The 22,244-nt window shown below is 41.4% G+C and overlaps 2 protein-coding genes across 4 annotated transcripts; one reads left to right on the forward strand and one right to left on the reverse strand.

Moving 5' to 3' along the window:
• Positions 1–587: 587 nt before the first annotated feature.
• Positions 588–8,574, reverse strand: LOC121723958 (cation channel sperm-associated protein 2-like). 3 transcript variants are annotated; one of them, XM_042110206.1, is made up of 13 exons: positions 8,416–8,574; positions 8,166–8,289; positions 6,847–7,008; positions 6,471–6,539; positions 6,206–6,378; positions 5,138–5,299; positions 4,911–5,035; positions 4,637–4,815; positions 4,442–4,541; positions 4,321–4,347; positions 4,123–4,211; positions 846–1,004; positions 588–648 (listed from the first exon to the last, which is right to left on the reverse strand). In XM_042110206.1, the coding sequence occupies exons 1-13, from the start codon at positions 8,425–8,427 to the stop codon at positions 617–619; spliced, it is 1,413 nt and encodes a 470-aa protein (XP_041966140.1). In that variant the 5' UTR covers positions 8,428–8,574; the 3' UTR covers positions 588–616. The 3 variants fall into 3 exon arrangements, with proteins under 3 accessions (XP_041966140.1, XP_041966141.1, XP_041966142.1); XM_042110207.1 differs by having other exon boundaries at positions 8,166–8,286; positions 8,416–8,542; XM_042110208.1 differs by lacking the exons at positions 6,471–6,539; positions 6,847–7,008.
• A 431-nt stretch (positions 8,575–9,005) lies between these two features.
• pdia3 (protein disulfide isomerase family A, member 3) lies at positions 9,006–20,042 on the forward strand. The gene is made up of 13 exons (XM_042110205.1): positions 9,006–9,291; positions 10,385–10,463; positions 10,571–10,688; positions 10,786–10,893; positions 11,007–11,136; positions 11,261–11,377; positions 15,588–15,713; positions 17,104–17,286; positions 17,526–17,634; positions 17,905–18,033; positions 19,198–19,277; positions 19,363–19,420; positions 19,521–20,042. Exons 1-13 carry the CDS (start codon positions 9,158–9,160, stop codon positions 19,632–19,634), a joined length of 1,485 nt encoding a protein of 494 aa, XP_041966139.1. The 5' UTR covers positions 9,006–9,157; the 3' UTR covers positions 19,635–20,042.
• The last annotated feature ends 2,202 nt before the right edge of the window (positions 20,043–22,244 follow it).

Here is a 22,244-nt window from a genome sequence, read left to right on the forward strand (position 1 = left end):
GGTATGCTGTACTGGAGGTCTGAAAGAGCAGGACTGGGACGGTCTGGGTTGAGTGCTCATGAGTAAGGGCACCTCCAGCTGAGCTTCTCCTTCTGCAACAGGCACAGTGCCTTATCTCTTCATTAGGGGGATTAGCATGGGTAACTGACAGTCATGGTGGCTAATGCTGAGCAAAGATCCATGACAAGTCTATGTAACCCAAATAAATGAGAAGGGTGTTTTAAAAGAATAGGTTCCACTCTGACCTACTATGGACTTGGATATGTTCACTGAAAGGCCCTATAGAGTCTGGTGACCTCAGTCAGAGAACTTCTGCTAATTACTACCATAGATCTGTGTACCATCTATGGAACAGGAAATATGCACAATAGATGATACACAACTATTGTAAAAAAAAGGGTATCGTACACAGAATCTATTATTTTGAGCCTCAATGTGTGAGAAGTAGCACCCCCTGCTGTTCACAGAACAAACATGTCATTACAACGACATTTTAGGCTCTGACCTCAGACATGCAGTGATGTCATCCATTCAGTTAGTATCAAAAATGACCAATTGATTAGAGCTCACAACTGTGACAGATGATATGAGATGAAATGTGCTTTATTCTCTTCGTTTAGGAGTCATGCAGATTGAGCAATGCTTGAGCTGTGAAAGAGACAGACAGGGAGAAGAAATGGGAGAAAGGGAGTTGATATGAGAGTGCAAGTGAGGCTTTGCATTTGGTTTCCACCTTTTAATAAACAGACTCAAAGAGCTAAATAAGTAATCATGATCTTTAACTATCAGTTCTTCAAGAAAAGATTCGAGGCACTCAGAAATCCTGGGGATTCTACGGTCCGTACCTGCCAAACCCTGCAGACGCTTTCTGTTGTCCAGGTTGAGCTGTAGCAGCTCCAGGAGCTCAAAGTATTTGAAGAGGGAATCCCTGGGCCAGAAGACCTGCTCATCCATCTCCTGGTTCTGCATCACCGTCACGTTCTCCTCCACGTAGGTCTCCCAGTCTGAAAGCTCAAGGAAGACTTGCTGTTTACATTTTCTCACATATTACATGTTTATCTTGAAATCCTATGTTTTTTTTGTTTGTTTTTTAAGTATTTCTGTTATTTGAGTTCATCACAGCCTGAACTCTGATACCAAATAGGGCAACAGAGCAGGCTACGCTACTACAGGTGAGGGCGGATATACAGCGCTGTGTAAAATGATTTGCCCCCCCCCCCACACACACACACACACACTCACACACTTCCTGATTTCTTCTGTTTTTGCATATTTAGCACATTTAAATGTTCCAGATAATCCAACTAATTTTAATATAAGACAACACAAATAAACACAGCTTTTAAATGATCTGTTAATTTATCAGTTATTCAAAACCTATATCATCCATGTGAAAAAGTAACCTATATCATCCATGTGAAAAAGTAGCAACAACAGCAATCGAATCTTTGCGTTAACTTGCAATGAGTCTTTTACATCGCTGCGGAGGGATTTTGGCCCATTGATTCTTCTTTACAGAATTGTTTTAATTCTGCAACAGAGGGTTTTCAAGCATGACCTTGCCTGCTTAAGGTCATGCCACAGCATCTCAATAGGATTCAAGTCAGGACTTTGACTAGGCCACTCCAAAACCTTAATTTTGTTTCTTTTCAGCTTTTGACTTGCTTGTGTGCTTCGGATGATTGTCCTGCTGCAAAACCCAACTGCACTTGTGCTTTAAAGCAACACCAAAGCACTCTTCCTCTCCAGCCCCCCTACAGGTCGCATGCGCGCTATTTGTTTATCCAGCACCTGCCGAGTACCCTCCCCCCAGAGCCTTGCTCCACCTATCGGCTATTGTAATGCTTGCCATAAAGCAAGTCAAATTTGTAGTTTCTTATGTCTCATTCAAACTACAGATCCGCTACCCGATCTGGCAAACTTGCATAGTGCGGTTATAGCCAATAGAGGGCCGCAAAGCGAATACAGAAGTGCCGTTCAACCTGTTACGAGCTGATGAACCACTGAAACGATTTGGAAATGGAAACATTATTTTAAGGTACAAAAGAATCTTTGGTGTTGCTTTAGTCACAAACTGATGGCTGGACATTTTCCTTCAGGATTCATGGTCCCATCGATTATGACAAGTTGCCCAGGTCCTGAAGCAGCAAAGCAGCCCCAGACCATCACACTACCATCTCCGTGTTTGACTGTTGGTATGATGTTCTTATTGTGGATTGCTGTGTTGGATTTATGCCAGATGTAATGAGACCAATGTCTTCCAAAAAGTTCCACTTTTGACTCATCAGTCAACAGAATATTATCTCAAAAGTCTTGGGGGGTCATCAAGATATTTTTTGGCAAATGTGAGACAAGCCTTGGTGGGTTTTTTGGTCAGCAGTGGTTTTCGCCTGGCAACTCTGCAACTCTTCCATGGAAGCCATTTTTGCCACTGCAAAAACTGCTTATCTAACAGAATCTAACCAAGTGTTATTAATCTTATTTTATTTTATCTTAAAAAACTAGTTGGTACAGTATAAAGAGACTTACGCTTTCTAATGAAATCATTTGACTTAATTTAAGAAAGGTTTGACTTATTTTAAGACATCTCATCCTGAAAACAAGCAAATTTGTCTGCCAGTGCGTTGAGTAAATTTGTCTTGATAAGACTCCTTAAAATAAGTCAAGGTCTTCTTAAATTAAGTCAAAATGATCTTACGGGAGAGCACTAGGTAAGTCTTTCCATACTAAAAACAATACCAAATAGATTCTTTGATCTTAATAGAAGATTATTAACACTTGGTTAGATTTCATTTTTTGCAGCACAGTATCCTTCTTATCTTCTCCCTGAAGGACATTTACACCTCCCACCTCACCCGCAAGGCGACCACAATTGTGAGTGATGCAAGTCACCCCGCTCACAATTTGTTTGATCCACTGCCCTCTGGGAAGAGGTACAGAAGCCTGCACTCCCGCACCACCAGACTCACCAACAGCTTCATACACCAGGCTGTTAGGATGCTGAACTCTCTCCCCCCTCTCCCCCCTCCACCCTCAGCTACATAACATCCTGGACTTTGGACCCACAATGGCTGCCTTGCACTACTCCACTTGTACACTTGCACACTTTGCAACTTGTTGTTGTTGTCCTGTTGTCCTGAACACTTCTGAACACACGCTGCTCTTACATAACTTGCACCACTATGCCACTTGCATACTTAAGTCAAACAGAACTACCTCAGCCATTTATTGGCCTGACTTTTGCACTATTATATTGACTGTCTACTGTATGCACAATTGCACAATTTCAACTCAAATTTTGCTGCTCTTATTTTCTTCATTGTATGTGCCTTTTTATTTTTACTTTTTATATTGTTTACTTGAATGTTATGAATGTTATGTCTGTGGACCTAATTGGTAAAATATGTCTTGTCTCCACCGTGGGATAGTAGGAAACGTAATTTCGATCTCTTTGTATGTCTTGACATGTGAAGAAATTGACAATAAAGCAGACTTTGACTTTGACTTATTGTAAAAGGTAGGTAGGGTTGGTATAGCTTTTTTTCATTCAAGAAATGAAATCATAATTTAAAAACTGAATTTTGTGTTTACTCTGTTTTTTTGGTATAATATTAAAATGAGTTTGATTATCACAAACATTTAAGTATGACAAAAATGCAAAAATAGAAGAAATCAGGAAGGGGGCAAATACTTTTTCACAGCACTGTACTGTTCTCATCATTGACTCTCAGAAAAATAACATGTCTGAGAAAAACGTAACCTTTTCCTAGAAATATAATCAGACCTATGCTTGCCATAGTTCAATGTTTTTTTTTTTTATCACACTACTGATATGGCATTTTATCACACTCACAATACTAATATGGCATTATCACACTATGGCGGCTAAAACATAAACAAGGGTGTCCCTTGTTGATACCACCACCTGATGTTATCAACACATTCTATCGCAAAGGTAATGGAATTGCCTTGTCTTCCCACACTAGATTTACTTATTTTATTTCAACATGCTAAGATATTATGAATATTATCTAATGACTGAGAGTAAGCTGTTTTGGCCAAGTGGATCTCACCCTTGTCCATTGTACTATACACATTCATATTTGGCCAAGTGGATCTCACCCTTGTCCTTTGTACTATACACATTCATATTTGAAATCTCTGTTGGGTCTATTGGGGTCTCCTCCAACTCCTGTGCTATTTGTGGTAATCTGGATACAAATAAAATGTCAGTTTTCCATAGTTTAAACTACCATATGAGAAATATATTTGTCTGTAGTCTTTTGTCAATAAGCTTGATTAAATGAGAAATTGTCTTACTGTGGAAGCATCAAATGACTTTTTCTCCTGCAGCAGAACAGAATAAACAAAAGTAGCAATGTTAGCATTAGCTGAAATACACCCAGTGCAAAGGTGACTAGTAGTATGTCTGTGTCTTAACCTGTTAATGAACTCTGCTTTGAAGTGGTCAGCCTTTTGTTGATTCTCAATTTGCTGGACTTCTCGTGACAAGTCTTGTCTTATTGACTGGAAATTATTCACTAAATGACAAGTTATGAAAAGAGGTCAAATCAGTTTATACCCACTTCTTGTAGAATGCTGTGGCACATTAATCCATCAAAATACTATTACTAACCTAGAATCCCAACAAAAATGTTGCGAAATATAACAGCCCCAATAATGAGCCACAGAATGATGTAAACTCCACAGATGTTTGGGTCCATCTCCGGAACCTTCCTCGTGTCGGCCAGAATTGCATACCAGTGATCCAGGGTAAAGAGGATGAAAAGTGTGATGAAAGAATTCATAATGTCCCTGTGGGGGGGGTAGCACAATACCAAAGTCAAGAATGGTAACATTTTCAACATGTACAAGAGAGTAAGTGTGATTTCCACCCAGTTGTCACCCACTTGAAACTGTCATGGTATGTTAGACCCGAGACATCAGAACGCGTGTAAGCCTGGAACAGGATGACTCCAACCACAGCAAAAATGTAAGCAAATACCAGCAGAAGTAGAAAGATGAAAGACATAGCCTGAAAATAAACACACATAACATCAATTGATTTGCTACAATAAATCTGCTGGATTTGGAATTAATCTCCAATTAAAGCTATGTGTACATAACACTCTCCTACCTTAAACGCTTTGGAGACTGTTAACACAATAAGCCGAATCTGACGAAATTTGGACACCATCTTTAGAGCTCTTAGGATGCGGAGCTTCCGCAGATACTCCACCACCTGGATGTGACTTGTGTTTGCTCCTCCGACGGCTCGGATGATTTGTGGGACGACAGACTGCAACAGCCCAAATGCAGAGCAATCCTCAGGCTATGTGCTGTGAAGGTGCAGCGTTAAGTAAGTATAAGTATAACCCTGCTGAAAAAAACAGCCTGACCAGCTAAAGGTGGTTTGCTGGTTGACCATTAACCAGCTTGTTTGACCACCCTATGATGGTTGACCTGCTAGACCAGCAAAACTCTTGCGAAAACATACCTTCAGCTGGTTTTCCCAGCTTATGATGGTAATTCAGCTGGTTTTGCTTGTCGTACCACCTCAAGCTGGTCATTTTAGCTGGTGTTGCTGGTCTATAGTGCTGGTTTAACTGGCCATGCCAGCTTATGTTTGTCATTCTAGCAAACCAGCATGGCCAGCTTGACAGGCTGGTCACCAGCATGACCAACTTGCACCAGCTGTATCCCACAAGACAAGCTGGTCACATCAGCATGACCAGCTTCCTCAGATGGTCACGCCAGCATATCCAGCTGGTGGCCCAACCAGCTACACCAGCAAAGACCAGCAAGAGCTGGAAGAAAACCACCAAAGACCAGCTAAAAACAGCTACCAGCATAAGCTGGTTTCTAGCTGTTTTTTTCAGCAGGGAAGTCTTATATACTCTTTTGATCCTGTGAGGGAAATTTGGTCTCTGCATTTATCCCAATCCGTGAATTAGTGAAACACACTCAGCACACAGTGAGGTGAAGCACACACTAATCCCGGAGCAGTGAGCTGCCTGCAACAACAACGGCGCTCGGGGAGCAGTGAGGGGTTAGGTGCCTTGCTCAAGGGCACTTCAGCCGTGCCTACTGGTCGGGGTTTGAACCGGCAACCCTCTGGTTACAAGTCCGAAGCGCTAACCATAGGCCACAGCTGCCCCAAGAATGAATAATTAGTTAATTGCAGTTCTGTCTTACAAGGTCTTACCAAGAATGTGACTACAAAATCAAAGATGTTCCAAGTACTCTTCCAAAAGTGCCTGAAATTGTCCAACCATTTCAGCAGCATCTCCAGGAAGAAAATAGCTAAAATACTCCAGTCCATCATATCCAAGATTAACCTCAGAAGCTCCAGCTTTGGGTCCATGTTGTCAAATATCTCTGGATAAATGCATTGCATATCATTATGACAGACAAGAGGACACAGACTATAAGGCCATTTAAAACTTGGCAAAACACTTTTTGTCCCTCACCTGCTTGAATTTCTAATACAATAGTGTTGAAAATAATGAGTGCAACAATAATATTTGAAAACAGATGACCTGGAAAACAGTTAAGGTTGAAAGATCTAACTATTTAAAAATTAAATAGTTAGGCTATATCCACATCTGTGTGTTCTTTAAATGTAGGTATATCACAGAGTTAGATGATGTAAAGCAGAAAGCAGATCTTTTGCAGATGCCCCTTGTGAGGTTATCTTAACATCTGATAGTTTCCACAATACATTTATGAGATCTAACATCTAACCAACATAAAGGCCCATACATTAAATAGTGATATGATGGATCTATATTAACATCACATTATCAATCAAACAATCTAACATTAACATCTATTTTGTGAGGATACTTTCGATGACCCAGTGAGAGAACATGTTGAGAGGTGGGAAACGTCTGTGGCAATTCCTAAGGCGACTTCGCCTGCGGTCCTCCATAGAGATGATGTGGTCCCCCTGAGATATCTCAAAGCGCACTAACTGGTGGGAGTCTTTTCCCCGCAAGGTCTGAGAGTCTGTCACCCATCAAAACAAATCAGACCACATGTGAGAAGAAGCATACTTTACTCCTACTCTTAGCGAGAAATATAGGGGCGGCGAAAATTTGCATTTGTGCTGCTTCTGAGACTAATTTTACATTTTTTAATCAGTGTTTTAGACAAACTGAGAATAGGCCTACACAACTTGGGTAGACTGAGTACAGTTGAGACATGTGTACAGTTGAGACACCTTAAATATCTTGCTTGCGCAGCAAGCCCAAGTTGTGATTTTTGCTATGCACATGCATATTAGTGCCCTCTTTGATCATGGAAAATTTGAACGACACAAGTATCTCCCATTTAAGGATATCGGCAAGTGTTTTTTTCCCAAAGTAAGAATTTCACTTCACCATGCACCTTCGACAATGAATAGCTCATTACACTTATGTTACTGTTAAACGTAACTGGTATCATTACAAACATTATTCTGTGTCCTAAACACTGGCATATTTTATGGCATTGTGCCATGTAAGGTCGTTGCAAAATCTAGAGAAATGTGTGAGGTGGTCAGTGGGGGACAATTGAGACACACATTGGATTGTGTTAGGCTACTTGAACATTCCATTTGTAGGCTACTGTTCGCTATCTGTTCCTGTGTCACATTTTGTTCATGATGTATTCCTTTTAACCAACGCTAATTTAAATGAAATAAATGAATTTGAACTACAAACACTTTGCAATTGCTATGTTTTTATTTATTCAACTTTCCAACTAACGGTTAGTTAACTATACATCATTAAAGATTGGTGTCTCAACTGTACCAGGTAGGTGTCTCAACTGTACTCTATAGGGTACAGTTGAGACACAGTCAAGACAAAAAATGCACCTTATGTTTATGAGCTAATTGTGGAAAATATAAACTACTTATGGGTATTATTGATTTATAATATTTTAGTCTACAAGCTAAGGAAATGGCATGTGGAATATTGTGTGGAAAATCACTTCTTTTCAGTATCTATTTTTTGTTTGATTTTGTGTGGGCAAAACGTGTCTCAACTGTACTCAGTCTACCCTACACAAAACTGAGAATGGGCTACCCAACTTTACACAAAACTGAGAATACACTTGGGTTTTCACACAGATTGTGGTAAACACAAATTCTGTCTTAGAAGGCTAACCGAACACAAGCTTACCAAATACATCCCTGATAGAATACTTCGGAGAACCCCGCTGACCCTCCTGAAGTTGGTCAATCAAATAGAAGGACTGGATGAGTTTGGATCGCACTATTTCCGCTCTGCGGACGCATCTCTCCTGCTAAATGGTGTGGTGAAAAAAGTGACATGGCTTAAACAACGCATTTGTCAGAGTTAAAACCATTTCATTATCCTACTTCATTAGCCATAACACACCCGTAGGTGTTAATCTGTGAACTGGGCCTACCTCTGTCCCCATGTCTGCAGGACACCACTGTCACCACTGAAGACAGATTTTTATTCACTGGTCTCTTCACTGAAGAGAGAGACGTTTTTCTTTGGAATGGAACACTGTCTTGGAATGGCATTGTTGCTTGTACAGCTACGTTCTGGTTGTGACGTGGGGTTAGTAATCTTAGTAAACTTTGGCAGGGGTATCGGGCAGGCTGGTAGCATCTTAGCATCATAGACTGTAGCCTATATATGGTTATGGTTATGGGATTTGGCTATATACAGTCTATGGGTAGCATTAAAAAGAGAGACAGAGAGAGAAAGGGGAAAAAATATTTAGGCTACTAATTAACCAGTGTTATCAAAAGCATGCCATCATCGGTGAAATTAAGTGATTTCCCCACATAATCAAAAATAAATGTATACTGAAAACACATTTTTGAACATTAATTATTATAGGTCTATGTCGCCCATTCATTATCTTGATGCGAATTAGCAAATGATGTTTGCTTCCTCAAGGAAATGTATTGCATGCTCTGATTGGCTGATTTAATGACGGTGACGCTGCTGAAAATCCAATGGTGAGATGCCACACTTTAGTTACTTTGAGGAGCTCCGGTTTGCACATCCGTGCCGCTAGTTTCTGTTTCTTTACTGTCTGCATAGCTGGGCCTGGGTAACGTTACTGCGGTCCGACGTCTGTTTCTCATAGAGGTGAATCCCAGTTGTAGGCACTGGAGACACTTGGATATCGAACAATGCTCAAGTTAATATTTGCCGCTTTCCTCGCCGTTGCTGCTCAGGCAAGTGATGTGCTGGAGTTCACTGATGACGACTTTGACAGCAGAATTGGAGACCATGATATGATCCTCGTGGAATTCTTTGCACCATGGTGAGTTTGTCAATTATCATTTGTACTAACCTTACGATAAGCTACTTGATGTTGTGCATCATTTGATATGCTACGTTACTCATACAGCGTTAGTCATAAGGGTTCCAATTATACTTATATATGAAGGAAATGGGCGCAGAGCAGGCAAAAGTCTTGGTAATTTAACGTTAGCTTGCTGAAACGGTTGGTGTGCTAGTCAACGTTTCCGCATGCATTTGTAACGTTAACTTGTTAGGTAACTTAGCTGGTTAAATGTTAATGCTACCGCAGTCGATTTAATATTTTTGTCGTATTAGTTAGTTAGTCGCCTCGTCGAAAAGTTGAAGGTAACTATTAGCTAGCGAGTGCTAATATTGCGCAGAGCATTCATTCGGACTCCTAGCTAATGTAGTGCTACACTGGAGGCAGTGGCATCTTTGGTGAGGTAACGTAATATGAAAGACCTTGGTTTGCCTACAGCCTAACGTTAATTATGTTGTGGTTACATTACAGTTGCATTTTTCTAGTTCAGTGTGCGTAATTTTTCTTTTCTCTGCGAGTTTTGTCATTGCTAGCATTAATTTACTTTACCCATAAGGAGGACTTAGCAAGCCATCACCAACGTCAGTTTGCACTGTTTCATTGCTAACTTACATCTTGCCAACTAACAGCTACCGGTTGTGGTGGAACTCTCTTTATGGAGGTCTTAAAATATAAGTCAGTTTTTGGGTTCTTCTGGTGATTGGTCTTTCGAGAAAATGTTGGACTGCTTGGAGAAATATAATTCATTGAAATGGCTAACTTTGTAGTAGTTAGCTATAGCCACGGTTTGAAGAAATCAGTTTGCTAAGGAAGTAGCAAAGTTGTGGGCACGGCCGCCAATCGCTGTAATGCTCTGATTCGTCAGTGGAGTTTCGGTGTCCGACTCTGATTGGCTTACGTTAGCTATTACGTTGCTCTACTTAAACTAGCTCTCACTGACCTGAACAAGCCTTCTCAATGTTGTGAAACCTTCGCTTAAGTTTTAACTTTTCACGTGGCCTCACTGGTCAACAAACCTTTACATTCATGTAGGCCTAACATATTCTGAACCTCATCTTTTATCATTTTATAGGTGTGGACACTGTAAACGTCTTGCTCCTGAGTATGAAGCTGCTGCTACCCGTTTGAAAGGAATTGTCGCACTGGCAAAGGTACCTTTCATATTTTTCCTTATTTATGAGTTTTCCTTAATTATGAAACTGTAATGTCACTAACACACTCGGGACACTGCCTAAAAAGACTTCTTTCTTCTGTATAGGTTGACTGCACAGCCAACTCCAATGTGTGTAGTAAGTATGGCGTGAGTGGCTACCCAACCCTCAAGATCTTCAGAGATGGAGAGGAAGCAGGGGGCTATGATGGACCTCGCACTGCAGGTATGTTAAGGGTGATGGATTGGAGTCTCCTTCTTGACTTTCCTGTGCTCAACTGTATGATCTGCATCTGATGTGATCTTTCTGCTCTTTGTCTCAGATGGGATTGTCAGTCACTTAAAGAAGCAGGCAGGCCCAGCGTCCGTGGAGGTCAAGACCCAGGCCGAATTTGACAAGTTTACAGCAGATCGTGATTCAAGTGTTGTGGGTAAGATGTGGCCAACTTTCTGGAGGGAAATGAAATATGATACGTCTTACCACTCCCAGTCATGGTGATTGTGTATGAACGAAGATGTATTAAGATATCCATCTTGTGCTTAGGTTTCTTTGCTGATGGTGGCAGTTCAGCCCAGGCAGAGTTCCTCAAGTCTGCTAGTGCCCTCAGAGAGTCCTACCGCTTTGCCCACACCAACAACGAAGACCTGCTGAAGAAATACGACGTTGAAGCAGAGTAAATAGCGTTTCAGTGGAGGAGTCATTCCCAAAGCTTTCACTTTCTCTTCTCAGAAGTGTTCTCTTTCTCTTCTTGGAATATGATTTTAGCATGAGACTGATTTGTTATGATGTTTTTGCAGGGGTGTCATTCTTTTCCGGCCACCACATCTGACCAATAAGTTTGAGGACAGCAGTGTTAAGTTCAGTGAGGAGAAATTCACCAATGCCAAGATCAAGCGATTCATTCAGGACAGCATGTAAGTTAAAACATTACTCATTCTTGTGAAGACCGTATTTTGCGTATTTTGCTTTTGGACCGGTGTACATTTTTCATGACTACCATGAGTGTTGCCTGGTTGCTAATGTATGTCGGTTCATAACTAGGGGCAGCCGTGGCCTACTGGTTAGCGCTTCGGACTTGTAACCAGAGGGTTGCCGGTTCGAACCCTGACCAGTAGGCACGGCCTTGAGCAAGTGGTGGGCGATATGGACAAAAAATAATATCTCGATATTTTTTGTGATTTTGACGATGACGATAATTAGTCGATATCCTTTAAAAAAAATTGTAAAAGTCTGAGTTACTTTACAGCTCATTATTTATGAATAGCATCAATACAATAATAACCAATAACCTAACCTGTGACTTTTTAACCAAATCAACCAATGCATTGTCACTCTGACACATTTCCAATTTTGCCCCCACTTGTGTGTGTGTGGCAATGACATGGTCTAGCCAGCTAGCTACATTAGAGAAGATGACTAGGCCTAACAGTTTCCCAAGAGAAAGTCTGAAGCTGAAGTTCCTTTCAAAAACCTTTACTTAGGATTCACTGTAAAACTAAGCAGACCAACAGAGTACATCTCGGTTATTTCCTTCGATGTTTTGTTTAAGAGAAAGCATTCCAAGTTACAGAATAGAAACTAATGCGTTAGCTTATGGCTAATGTATATGAGAAATCCCATAGAGATGCTAACGGTTAGCATAATCGATACACGTAGATATTTAGAGCGAACTTCAGTCAATTTACAAAAGGGTTACATGAGGAGTTCTTTGTTTACAACTGACTTAAAATACTCAAAGGCAAGTGTTTTCTCTCCATATAATACCATGTAGGAAAAAATGTGACTGTCTCATCAATGCTACGTGAACAGAAGTAGCTGCATAAAATCCCAAGTAGGCTACGTCTTGATCTCGCTACACAAAATAAACATTAGGCCTGCGTGTGACAAGGTGGACCCACTAGCGATCATGTGACACTTGCTCTGCTGCAACGGGGCTTCTCTTGCATACACCTCCTGGATTTAGTGAATGAAGGGGGTTTCAATGTGTGATTTTGAGTGTTTTTTCCCCATAAGTAGGGTTGGGAATCGTTTGGGTTTTATCCGATACCGGTGCTAAATCGATACTTTTAAAACGGTGCCTGAACCGGTACTTTGTTTTTAAAATGTTTTAAATTAAAATGGTCTAAAGCATGAATTGCTTTTTTTATTATTGATAAGACAAATTTGAACATGAAATTGAACTGCTATATTCAATTTACTATCAATATCTCATTGCTCCTACGAATAATACATTTAAATGTTAAAACAGCTTGCCATGCATGCACACACAATGGTAGGCGAAAGCTCTGCTTTCAAGTTTACCCAGTGTGGGCGTTTTGCCATAAGGTATGTTAAAACCGCTTGCCATAAAACTGCCAGGTCATGGACAACGGCATTTGCAAGCAAGCTAATCTAACAGGGACTCTACTTTCCAGTTAATTCAGTGTGTTCCCAAATGCTTCAAGAAGTTTCATGTCTTCCCCCATAACACGCAATAGTTTTGAACATGTTGGGCTACATGTCGGTGTTGAAGTGTTTAGAATCCCAACGCTAGCCTAGTAGGCATTTTAACAGCAACTATGGATATGCGCTAACACCAGTCAGCTGAGTTTAATTAGCGATAACGTACGGAGATGGTTTCGTAGCCTCTTTGACAGCTCAGTGACATCAGGTATGTAACCTACATATTTATGTTTTTGCCAGCTAACTTTTAACATGATCTTCATATTCATTGCTATATGGGCCTCATGCACATGAAGGATTAATATGCCATTATGTTGTTTAGAACACACTTTGAAACTAGAAATGCAATTCCGAGGAATTACACGAGGGGATGCAGTCTGCTGGTTAGGGTGTTGGTGGGGCTGTTGAGCTTGCTGCTAGCTGGTTGGTAGGGTAATTGTGATACCTGCAAAGGTGCTTTTGGAGTAACCAAATTTGAATCTTGTGTGACATGGTGTTTTTGACCTTGACATTTGACCTTCAACCTCCAACTTCATCTCACTTCATCTTTGAGTCCATAAAAACACTCGTACCAAATTTGAAGCATGTACGTCAAGCCGTTCTGGAGATATAATGCTATATATAATGCTGAATGCATGAGATATGGCTGGGACCCATAAGTAATTTAAATACTCGATAATATTAAATTAAATTTGCACATCGTTAAAACAACAATCACGATATTATCGCAGACGATATATATCGCCCACCCCTAGCACCTAACCCATCACTGCTCCCCGAGCGCCGCTGTTGTTGCAGGCAGCTCACTGCTCCTGGATTAGTGTGTGCTTCACCTCACTGTGTGTTCACTGTGTGCTGAGTGTGTTTCACTAATTCACGGATTGGGATAAATGCAGAGACCAAATTTCCCTCACGGGATCAAAAGAGTATACTTATCCTTAACTAATAATTTGCCCTTCTATTCTTATCACTCTCTACACTTAATTTCCATTTATATTATTCTTACTCTTGGACTTAATTTCCATTGATATTCGTATTACTCTTTAGCCCGGTTAAAACCAGACCCTTCTCAGTCGTAACTGAGAGTGGGTCTGGGGAAGGTTCGTTCACAGCCCATTTCCAAAGGGCGTTCCCAAACGGACGCCGATCAAAATGCCTCGGACGCAATAGGAGAGGCCAAAAACCAATCAGAGCAACGAAAGAGACAGAGTGACGGAAACACACAATTTGCAATACTGTCTGGTTGTAGGGAGAAGTAGGAAGAATTAACCACTTTTTAATTAAACATAGGCTAATTTACAAAGACATCGTGCCACACTGAAAGCTAATATTTTGTCACTATTACATCTGCCCTCTGTCAAACACAATTGCATTTTCAGCTCTGAACAAAACCGTTCACGTTCAAACGAGCATTTTGTTTCATTCGTCCTTTCTGGCTGACTGGGACATATAAAGCAGGAATGGGGGACGAGAGACCGAAACGTTCAAAGCAATTATGCCGGAATCAAGGCATACACTGAAGTGTAGCATTCGAGTTATGCTCGCATAGCACACCAATTCAAAAGTAGCCTATGTGTTTTCTGTCGTCTACGTGTCCAGCTACTATAGTCCTATAAATGAACAGAATATCAAACCGTTTTTAGTAGCCTACCACTGTTGCAGATATCACATAGGTATTCCTGAAATACATGTTTGTACAATGTTGCATATTCCTAGATAGATAGATAGATAGATAGATAGATAGATAGATAGATAGATGGATGGATGGATGGATGGATGGATGGATGGATGGATAGATAGATAGATGGATACTTTATTGATCCCCAGGGGAAATTCATGGTCTCAGCAGCATACAGACATACACACACATTCTTTAACAGCAGAAAGAGTAATGAAAGTATATAATATAAAAACACAACTAAGCAATAAGGACAGTAGAAGATAAAGAATATGCTAAATATACTAAAATACAAATTATACTAACTAACACTTAATCTAAATCAATTCTAAAAACAGTATCCACATAGTGGAGATTAATCAATCAGAGGCGCTTGCAATGACTGAGGCAGGGACTGAGCCTGTGATTCTCTGTGCATGGTAAGGTAAGGTGCTCTGTGTGAATGCGTGTCATGGTAATGGTGCAGTGGTGATAGTGGTCATGGTGATGGTGCAAATGAGTAAGTCCAACAGTGCAACAAACATAAGGAAGCAGTTAAGAAACTTCTAACTCCCTGTCTTAAACCAACGTGATCAGCGTTAAACAAGCCGCAGCAGCCATGGTTGATGTGTTTTTGTTTTGTTTTTTTCCCCCAAAAAAACCTGGCTTCTTCAACAGGGTGCGCTATCGTCATCGTGTAAAGCCCGCCTCAAGGGTTCTGATTGGTGCCTCGATCTAGGAAAATAATTGGAAATGGGCTAGAATGGGTTCTTGGCCAGACGAACTTTCAGAGCGAATCTCGAATTTGCCGGAAGTACGTCTGGGTTTTTCCAGGCTAATTACTCTTTGCACTTAATTTCCATTTCTATTCTTACTCTTATATTTTTATTTCTATTCTTATTACTCTATTTATTCTATTACTTATTTCTATTCTTATTACTCTATTTATTCTATTACTCATTTCTATTCTTATTACTCTATTTATTCTATTACTCATTTCTATTCTTATCACTCTCTGCCTGTAGTTTTGGAATGTGCCCCCACATGACTGATGACAACAAGGACTTGCTCCGGGGGAAGGACCTGCTGGTGGCGTACTACGACGTCGACTACGAGAAGAACCCCAAGGGCTCCAACTACTGGAGGAACAGGTAACTCTCACCTTCCTCCCTCCCTCCTAACCTTTTCAGGTAACTCTCACCTTCCTCCCTCCTAACCTTTTCAGGTAACTCACCCTGCTTCCCTCCTAACCTACTGGAGGAACAGGTAACTCTCACCTTCCTCCCTCCCTCCTAACCTACTGGAGGAACAGGTAACTCTCACCTCCCTCCCTCCCTCCTAACCTACTGGAGGAACAGGTAACTCTCACCTTCCTCCCTCCTAACCTGGAGGAACAGGTAACTCTCACCTTCCTCCCTCCTAACCTGGAGGAACAGGTAACTCTCACCTTCCTCCCTCCCTCCTAACCTACTGGAGGAACAGGTAACTCTCACCTTCCTCCCTCCTAACCTGGAGGAACAGGTAACTCTCACCTTCCTCCCTCCTAACCTGGAGGAACAGGTAACTCTCACCTTCCTCCCTCCTAACCTGGAGGAACAGGTAACTCTCCCTGCTTCCCTCCTAACCTACTGGAGGAACAGGTAACTCTCACCTTCCTCCCTCCCTCCTAACCTTTTCAGGTAACTCTCCCTGCTTCCCTCCTAACCTACTGGAGGAACAGGTAACTCTCCCTGCTTCCCTCCTAACCTGGAAGAAAAGGTAACTCGCCCTGCTTCCCTCCTAACCTGGAGGAACAGGTAACTCACCCTTCTCCCTCCTAACCTGGAAGAAAAGGTAACTCACCCTTCTCCCTCCTAACCTGGAGGAACAGGTAACTCACCCTTCTCCCTCCTAACCTGGAAGAAAAGGTAACTCACCCTTCTCCCTCCTAACCTGGAGGAACAGGTAACTCACCCTTCTCCCTCCTAACCTGGAAGAAAAGGTAACTCACCCTTCTCCCTCCTAACCTGGAGGAACAGGTAACTCACCCTTCTCCCTCCTAACCTTTTCTCAACAATATTTCTGGGCCTGTTTCTGCCTTCCTTACCGGTAGCTGCCTGCACCAGCTGGGTCTATCAGTGTCAGGGTCATCCTCATCCAGTGTGTCCTCAATCTGCTTCCATACTTATTGGGTTTGGACATTTATTGGATTTTGAAACACTGGAAAGACACAATAATACCAATTAAATACGGAAATATACATGCATGTATGCGCGCATACATGTATATGGGAATGTGGGAAAAATAGGGGGGCGGGGGGGTGTAAGCCTAAGGGTTATCTCCAAGGGTCATTTCTGTACTGAAGAAAGTTTTCCCATTTGAAGTAGTACCACTCTATCCTGAAGAGAAGTATACTGGTTCATATGTCGCATATGTCTATCTATAGACTGGTAGCCAGGACCCCCAGCATGTATAAACGAATACAAAGGGGATGGCTTACATACTAAATTTTCTTTTTTTCACTGCCTCCATGCCTTTGTATGTCAATATTTTGTTTTGCAGAGTGATGAAGGTCGCCAAAGGATTCCTGGATCAGGGCAAGAAGTTGAACTTTGCTGTGGCCAACAAAAACAGTTTCAGCCACGACCTCTCAGAGATGGGTCTGGATGCCAGCGCTGGAGAAATCCCTGTTGTGGGCATCCGCACAGCCAAAGGCGACAAATATGTGATGCAGGAGGAGTTCTCGTAAGTGACATTTTTAGATTGTGTGTATGTGTGTCCCAGTCAGTACATACTATCTGTCAGTACTAACTAACAATACATACTATTAAATGCCCTGTGTATTTTGTGCTATTACATAACGAGAGAGAGAGAGAGATTTTTTTGTTTCTCTTCGAACCTGTGGGCACTTGGACCCAGGGTACGGACACTGTGGCCTTTTGCGCCCCCCACAGAAGTGTCTGACGTTCCCTTCTCTTGTGCAGCCGTGATGGCAAAGCTTTGGAGCGGTTCCTGCAGGACTACTTTGATGGCAATCTTAAGCGCTACCTGAAGTCTGAACCTATTCCCGAAAACAATGATGGACCAGTCAAGGTACGGCTGATAAAGATTTGAGAAATCCCATCCCATCAATCCCATCAAGAAATCTTTAGCAAACAAACTGCTTGAGATGTCAAGCCATATGGCACGTGATTTGTCACACAGCAGTTTTGTATTCCTCAATGAGACTTGAATGTAAACAGTGTAGTGACAACCCTTTTGGGGGACATGGCGAACGTGTGTGTGTGTGTGTGTGTGTGTGTGTGTGTGTGTGTGTGCGCGCGTGTGTGTGTGTGGTAATATTTTGCCTGCCTCACCCTACAGGTGCTCGTGGCTGAGAACTTTGACTCCATTGTGAATGACGACAGCAAGGATGTCCTGATTGAGTTCTATGCACCATGGTGTGGCCACTGCAAGAGCCTCGAGCCCAAGTACAATGAACTGGGAGAGAAGGTAGGTGTGATAAAACCAAAGTTGCACATCAGAAGCATCATGAAATGACAAGATTGTCACATTTCAATGACTGGTTGAAAATATTACAAACTTTGTAATTGTAAATGAATTCATGTTGCAATTGGCAAAAGATGACATAACATTTAAAGTTAAGGTGCCGCACAGACGTTAACAACTTAACTCATGGCTGCGGAGCATTGACGCAGATCTGTAGAGGCATACTGATGAAGAGCTTTGTAAACTACTACTAAAGCTACTACTACTTGCCAATTCCCTTGGGATGAGCCTTTATAGTATTGTGGACTCTACGGTTGGTTTGAGAAAGGCCCTTTGAGAATTAAACTGCACTCCAAGTATTTTAATTTCATGGTGTTGGAAGATCTTTTTGTCGGCAAGGCCAGTACCAGGTGAACTGGGTTACAATTGTGCACATTAGCCAAGCTGTCTTGTCTCGGTGATATCACTATCTGTAAGAAGAACCTAGTGTACTTACTACACTACAGATGAGAAATAAAACCATTCCATGATGTTTGTTTCTTGATGGGGTGTGTTGCCATACAGCTGTTTTATACTGCCTACTTCACATTTGTGTGATGGCGGTGTGTGGTTGTGTTTCTGCAACAGCACACGAAATCTATCTACCTTGCTTGAACCACGTGCCTCAAGTGTGAAAGACAGGCTCCACACCGGAACATCTTGATTTTCATTAAAAGCGAAAGGTGTGCCTAAGACGCATGAGTCTCACACAGGCAATGTGTTCCAACCTGTTAATGTGGGCACCAAAATGAAAATCAACAGATCACATGTCACGCACACGCAATGCAGTGTGTCGCAGGGCTTAGCATTGGTGCTGAAAGGGAAATCAACAGGTCATGCATCTAGTGTAAAGTGGCCAACAGCAGTAGAATTTCAAACCTTCTTGTTTGGTGTGACCAGTTCAATTACTGAAATGAAACCGAGATGCTAAAGTGGTGATTGATGTTACGGCAACACTTCGTTCCGACAGCTACTCTGTCTAAAAAAGTACCGAGTAGCTCTGTCTGGTTCATGTGCTGACCATGTGATGTGTTTTGGATGTATAGGGCTGTCAGGATTTGGTTTACTTTTCTGTATGTTCTTATTATTGAGCATGTAAGTTATGTTTTTTCCCCCTTTGTCTTTTAGCTTGCCAATGATCCCAACATCGTCATTGCAAAGATGGATGCAACAGCAAATGATGTGCCTTCGCAATATGAAGTTCGGGGGTAAGAAAAAAAGAAATTCTCAATACTAGTCTTGGACGTGCTATTCAAACAAGACTCTGAACTGACCTCATGTCTTGCCTTTCAGATTCCCCACACTCTTTTTCTCCCCAGCTGGGCAGAAAGACAGTCCAAAGAAATATGAGGTTCGTTTTCAGTTCACCACTCTAAATATTGGTTTTGTGTTTTATAAATACACATGTATGTTCGAAATGTTTCTTGATAAACGTGTTGGTGCTTTCACAGGGAGGTCGTGAGGTCAGTGATTTCATCTCCTACCTGAAGAGGGAGGCCACAAATCCTCTGGTGGTGCAGGAAGACGACAAGAAGCCCAAAAAGAAGAAGAAGGTTGAGCTCTAAACATCTCGTCAGCCCACCTGCACTCAAGGGAGGACTAAATTATATTCCATTCTTCTAGAGAACTACAGAATGCTCTGACCCAAGTCATGATGGCAGCCCCCCCTCTGCCCTGCTGGGAATGCTGTGGACTGGGATGATGGCCAGGCTGTGTGTGATTTAAAAAAAAAAAATGTCTTCAAAAGGTGGACTGCCTTTGAAATCGAGATTATTTTTCCCTTGCTCTGAACCATGGAGAAATGCACTTTGGTGATGAGACCAGTTTCCAGTCGCGCATTGTTTTGTTTTCTGAAAAAAAGGGGGGTGTTCCTGTTCCTTGTTCCTGTTTTTATTTTTTGTTTTGTTTTATTTTGTATCTTGTCTCATTTTGTACATTTGGAAGGATTGTGAAATAAAAGGCCCACTAAACCAGTTGCTGTATCACCATGTTCTCTGAAAAGAAATTGGTTACAACAAGGTCATGTTTTCTGTTTTCTTTCAGTATTGTAAAGGAATGCAAGAATGTCAAGGGCCTCAGACAGCAGGGATACTGGACCGCATCTCTTAGTACAAGCTTTGATATCAAGCAATAGTAATTTTCCTCTCGGTGGATGTATGTTTTGTAGCTGGTTATGGGTGGCCAAAATGTCATGGGGCACAGAAATGTGTAGATCATGTCTGCTACCTCAAGATAACTGCAACTATAATACTTTATCTCAAAGCTCAAGCTTTAATCATTTTGCAGCTTGTAGTTTTTCTGTCTCCATGGATGGATGTTTTCTACATGGCCAAGGTGGATATGATCATGAATGCTGTTGCCATGATACAAGATTCAGGGACATGCAAAAAATCTGTTAATTTCCATGCCTTGTCAACCTTACGTAGGCCATTGAACTGTTTTCTGTTGTCATTCCTACCCAGAGTAAGATGGGAGTAGTCATAAGAGAATTCATTTGTTAGTCTTATAAGAGAACTCATTAAACCTATGGAACACACATGGCAATAAAACCAAGAAAATCCGGAGTCCGTTGTTAGCCTACCTGTACAGTATGCAGATCACACTAGCGAGATGCAAAGCACAGTGTGCCTGCTTAAGCCAAATGGATTGTAATTTGCAAGCATGTTAGGACTTCACACTGCACAGTCTAGTCAGGAGTCGTGCAGAGAGAAGTATACTCTTGATCCCGTGAGGGAAATTTGGTCTCTGCTTATAGATAGATACCTTATTGATCCCCAAGGGTAAATTCAAGCCCATTCCAATTCAAAAGGGAAATTTTATCCCAATCCGTGAATTCTGCACAAGGCCTAGATTTGCCAGTCTGGTAAGTCCAAATGCAGTGGATAAAGACTTGAGTTGAGGTCATATTAGCAAAGTGAAGCTGCAGGGTTAATTGTACAAGCCAAAAGCAAGAACAGATTATCTCAGCAATGATTTATTGTTACTCAAAGCCGTTTCCTTTATTTAACAGCGCTTAACAAGGCATCCCTGAATATCTGCATCAAATATTTCCCGCAAACATAATTGACCTCTGACACTGGAGAACGCCTGACAGCACCCTTTGACATTGACCACAACAAGCAATGGGTTTGCAGTATAGAGACCAGAGTCCCCCCTGGAAGAAAATGTTGTATATTGTAGCATTTAAATGAATCAATCTAGTGCACTTTGAAACCCCACCCGTTCGGGCACTTGGTCAGCTAAGAAGTAGCCTGCATACTTTCATGCTAACAACAAATATTAATTTAGTCAATTTTATAAGCCCATGAAAAGGCTATATTTATCTTAAGTTTAGTTTACCTGGTGGATTGGAAGGCATCTTATTATCTTATCTCTTTTATTTAGGCCACCAGTGGAAATGGCTTGTGCATAAGGACCTGTGGATGCAATTCAATTCATTATGTTTTCTGTTTCATTAGTTAAAATAAATGTAGAAAAACTAAACAAATGGAAGCAGGGCCGATTCTGACCTGCCGGTATATTACTGTGGGCTGATAGAAATATTGGGTGGGCAACATAGCAAACAAAACTGGTCAAATTTGATTAACACAAACAGCAGGTTGAGATGGGGGTTTAGGCCATCAACCCATCAGTCAACCAACTTCTGGCACCTATGAACAGGTATTTCAGCTCAGAATAAACAAACTACATTCCACAATTCTGCTCAGAATAAACAAACTGCATTCCACAGTTCCTGACCCCTTTGAAAACTTGGTGTGACATTAAAAAATGCAGTTTCTGAAGGCAAACAGGAACTGTGTATTTAGATCAATATAGAATGATTTTGCAGGCTACTCATGTAATTTAGTGGGCCAAATCAGCTGATAAGCATAACATTGCTATTTGTTGACATCAAACATGAGGAGGAACACTCGAGTTCACCCGGATGCTGTTCCGCCATTACACTCTGGCAGTTTTTTTTTTCTTTTCTCATGCCCAGATAGTTCCACACACACACACAGGCAGTTTTTCTTTTCTCATGCCTGGATATTTTCTGCTCCATCTTATCATCAACAATAAAAACACTCGCTAACTTGATGCAAGGGAGAAGCGAGGAGCCTTGATTAATTTACTCTGAGTTGGTCCAGGGAGACTGGCTCTTGTAATATTTGATTAAGTAAGTCGCTTTGGATATA

The sequence above is a fragment of the Alosa sapidissima genome, chromosome 11 (genome assembly GCF_018492685.1).
Source record: "Alosa sapidissima isolate fAloSap1 chromosome 11, fAloSap1.pri, whole genome shotgun sequence".
In the NCBI taxonomy this organism is placed as follows: Eukaryota; Metazoa; Chordata; class Actinopteri; order Clupeiformes; family Clupeidae; genus Alosa; species Alosa sapidissima.

Bases quoted from the DNA above. Each gene is read 5' to 3' on its own strand.
- LOC121723958 (XM_042110206.1), bottom strand. The intron at 7,009-8,165 runs GTAAGCTTGTGT...GATGGGTGACAG, and splicing joins TTCTATCAGGGATGTATTTG to ACTCTCAGACCTTGCGGGGA. The intron at 6,379-6,470 runs GTGAGGGACAAA...GCATTTATCCAG, and splicing joins TGTATTAGAAATTCAAGCAG to AGATATTTGACAACATGGAC.
- pdia3 (XM_042110205.1), top strand. From the start codon at position 9,158: ATGCTCAAGTTAATATTTGCCGCTTTCCTCGCCGTTGCTGCTCAGGCA. The intron at 10,689-10,785 runs GTATGTTAAGGG...TCTTTGTCTCAG, and splicing joins TGATGGACCTCGCACTGCAG to ATGGGATTGTCAGTCACTTA. The intron at 17,635-17,904 runs GTACGGCTGATA...CTCACCCTACAG, and splicing joins ACAATGATGGACCAGTCAAG to GTGCTCGTGGCTGAGAACTT.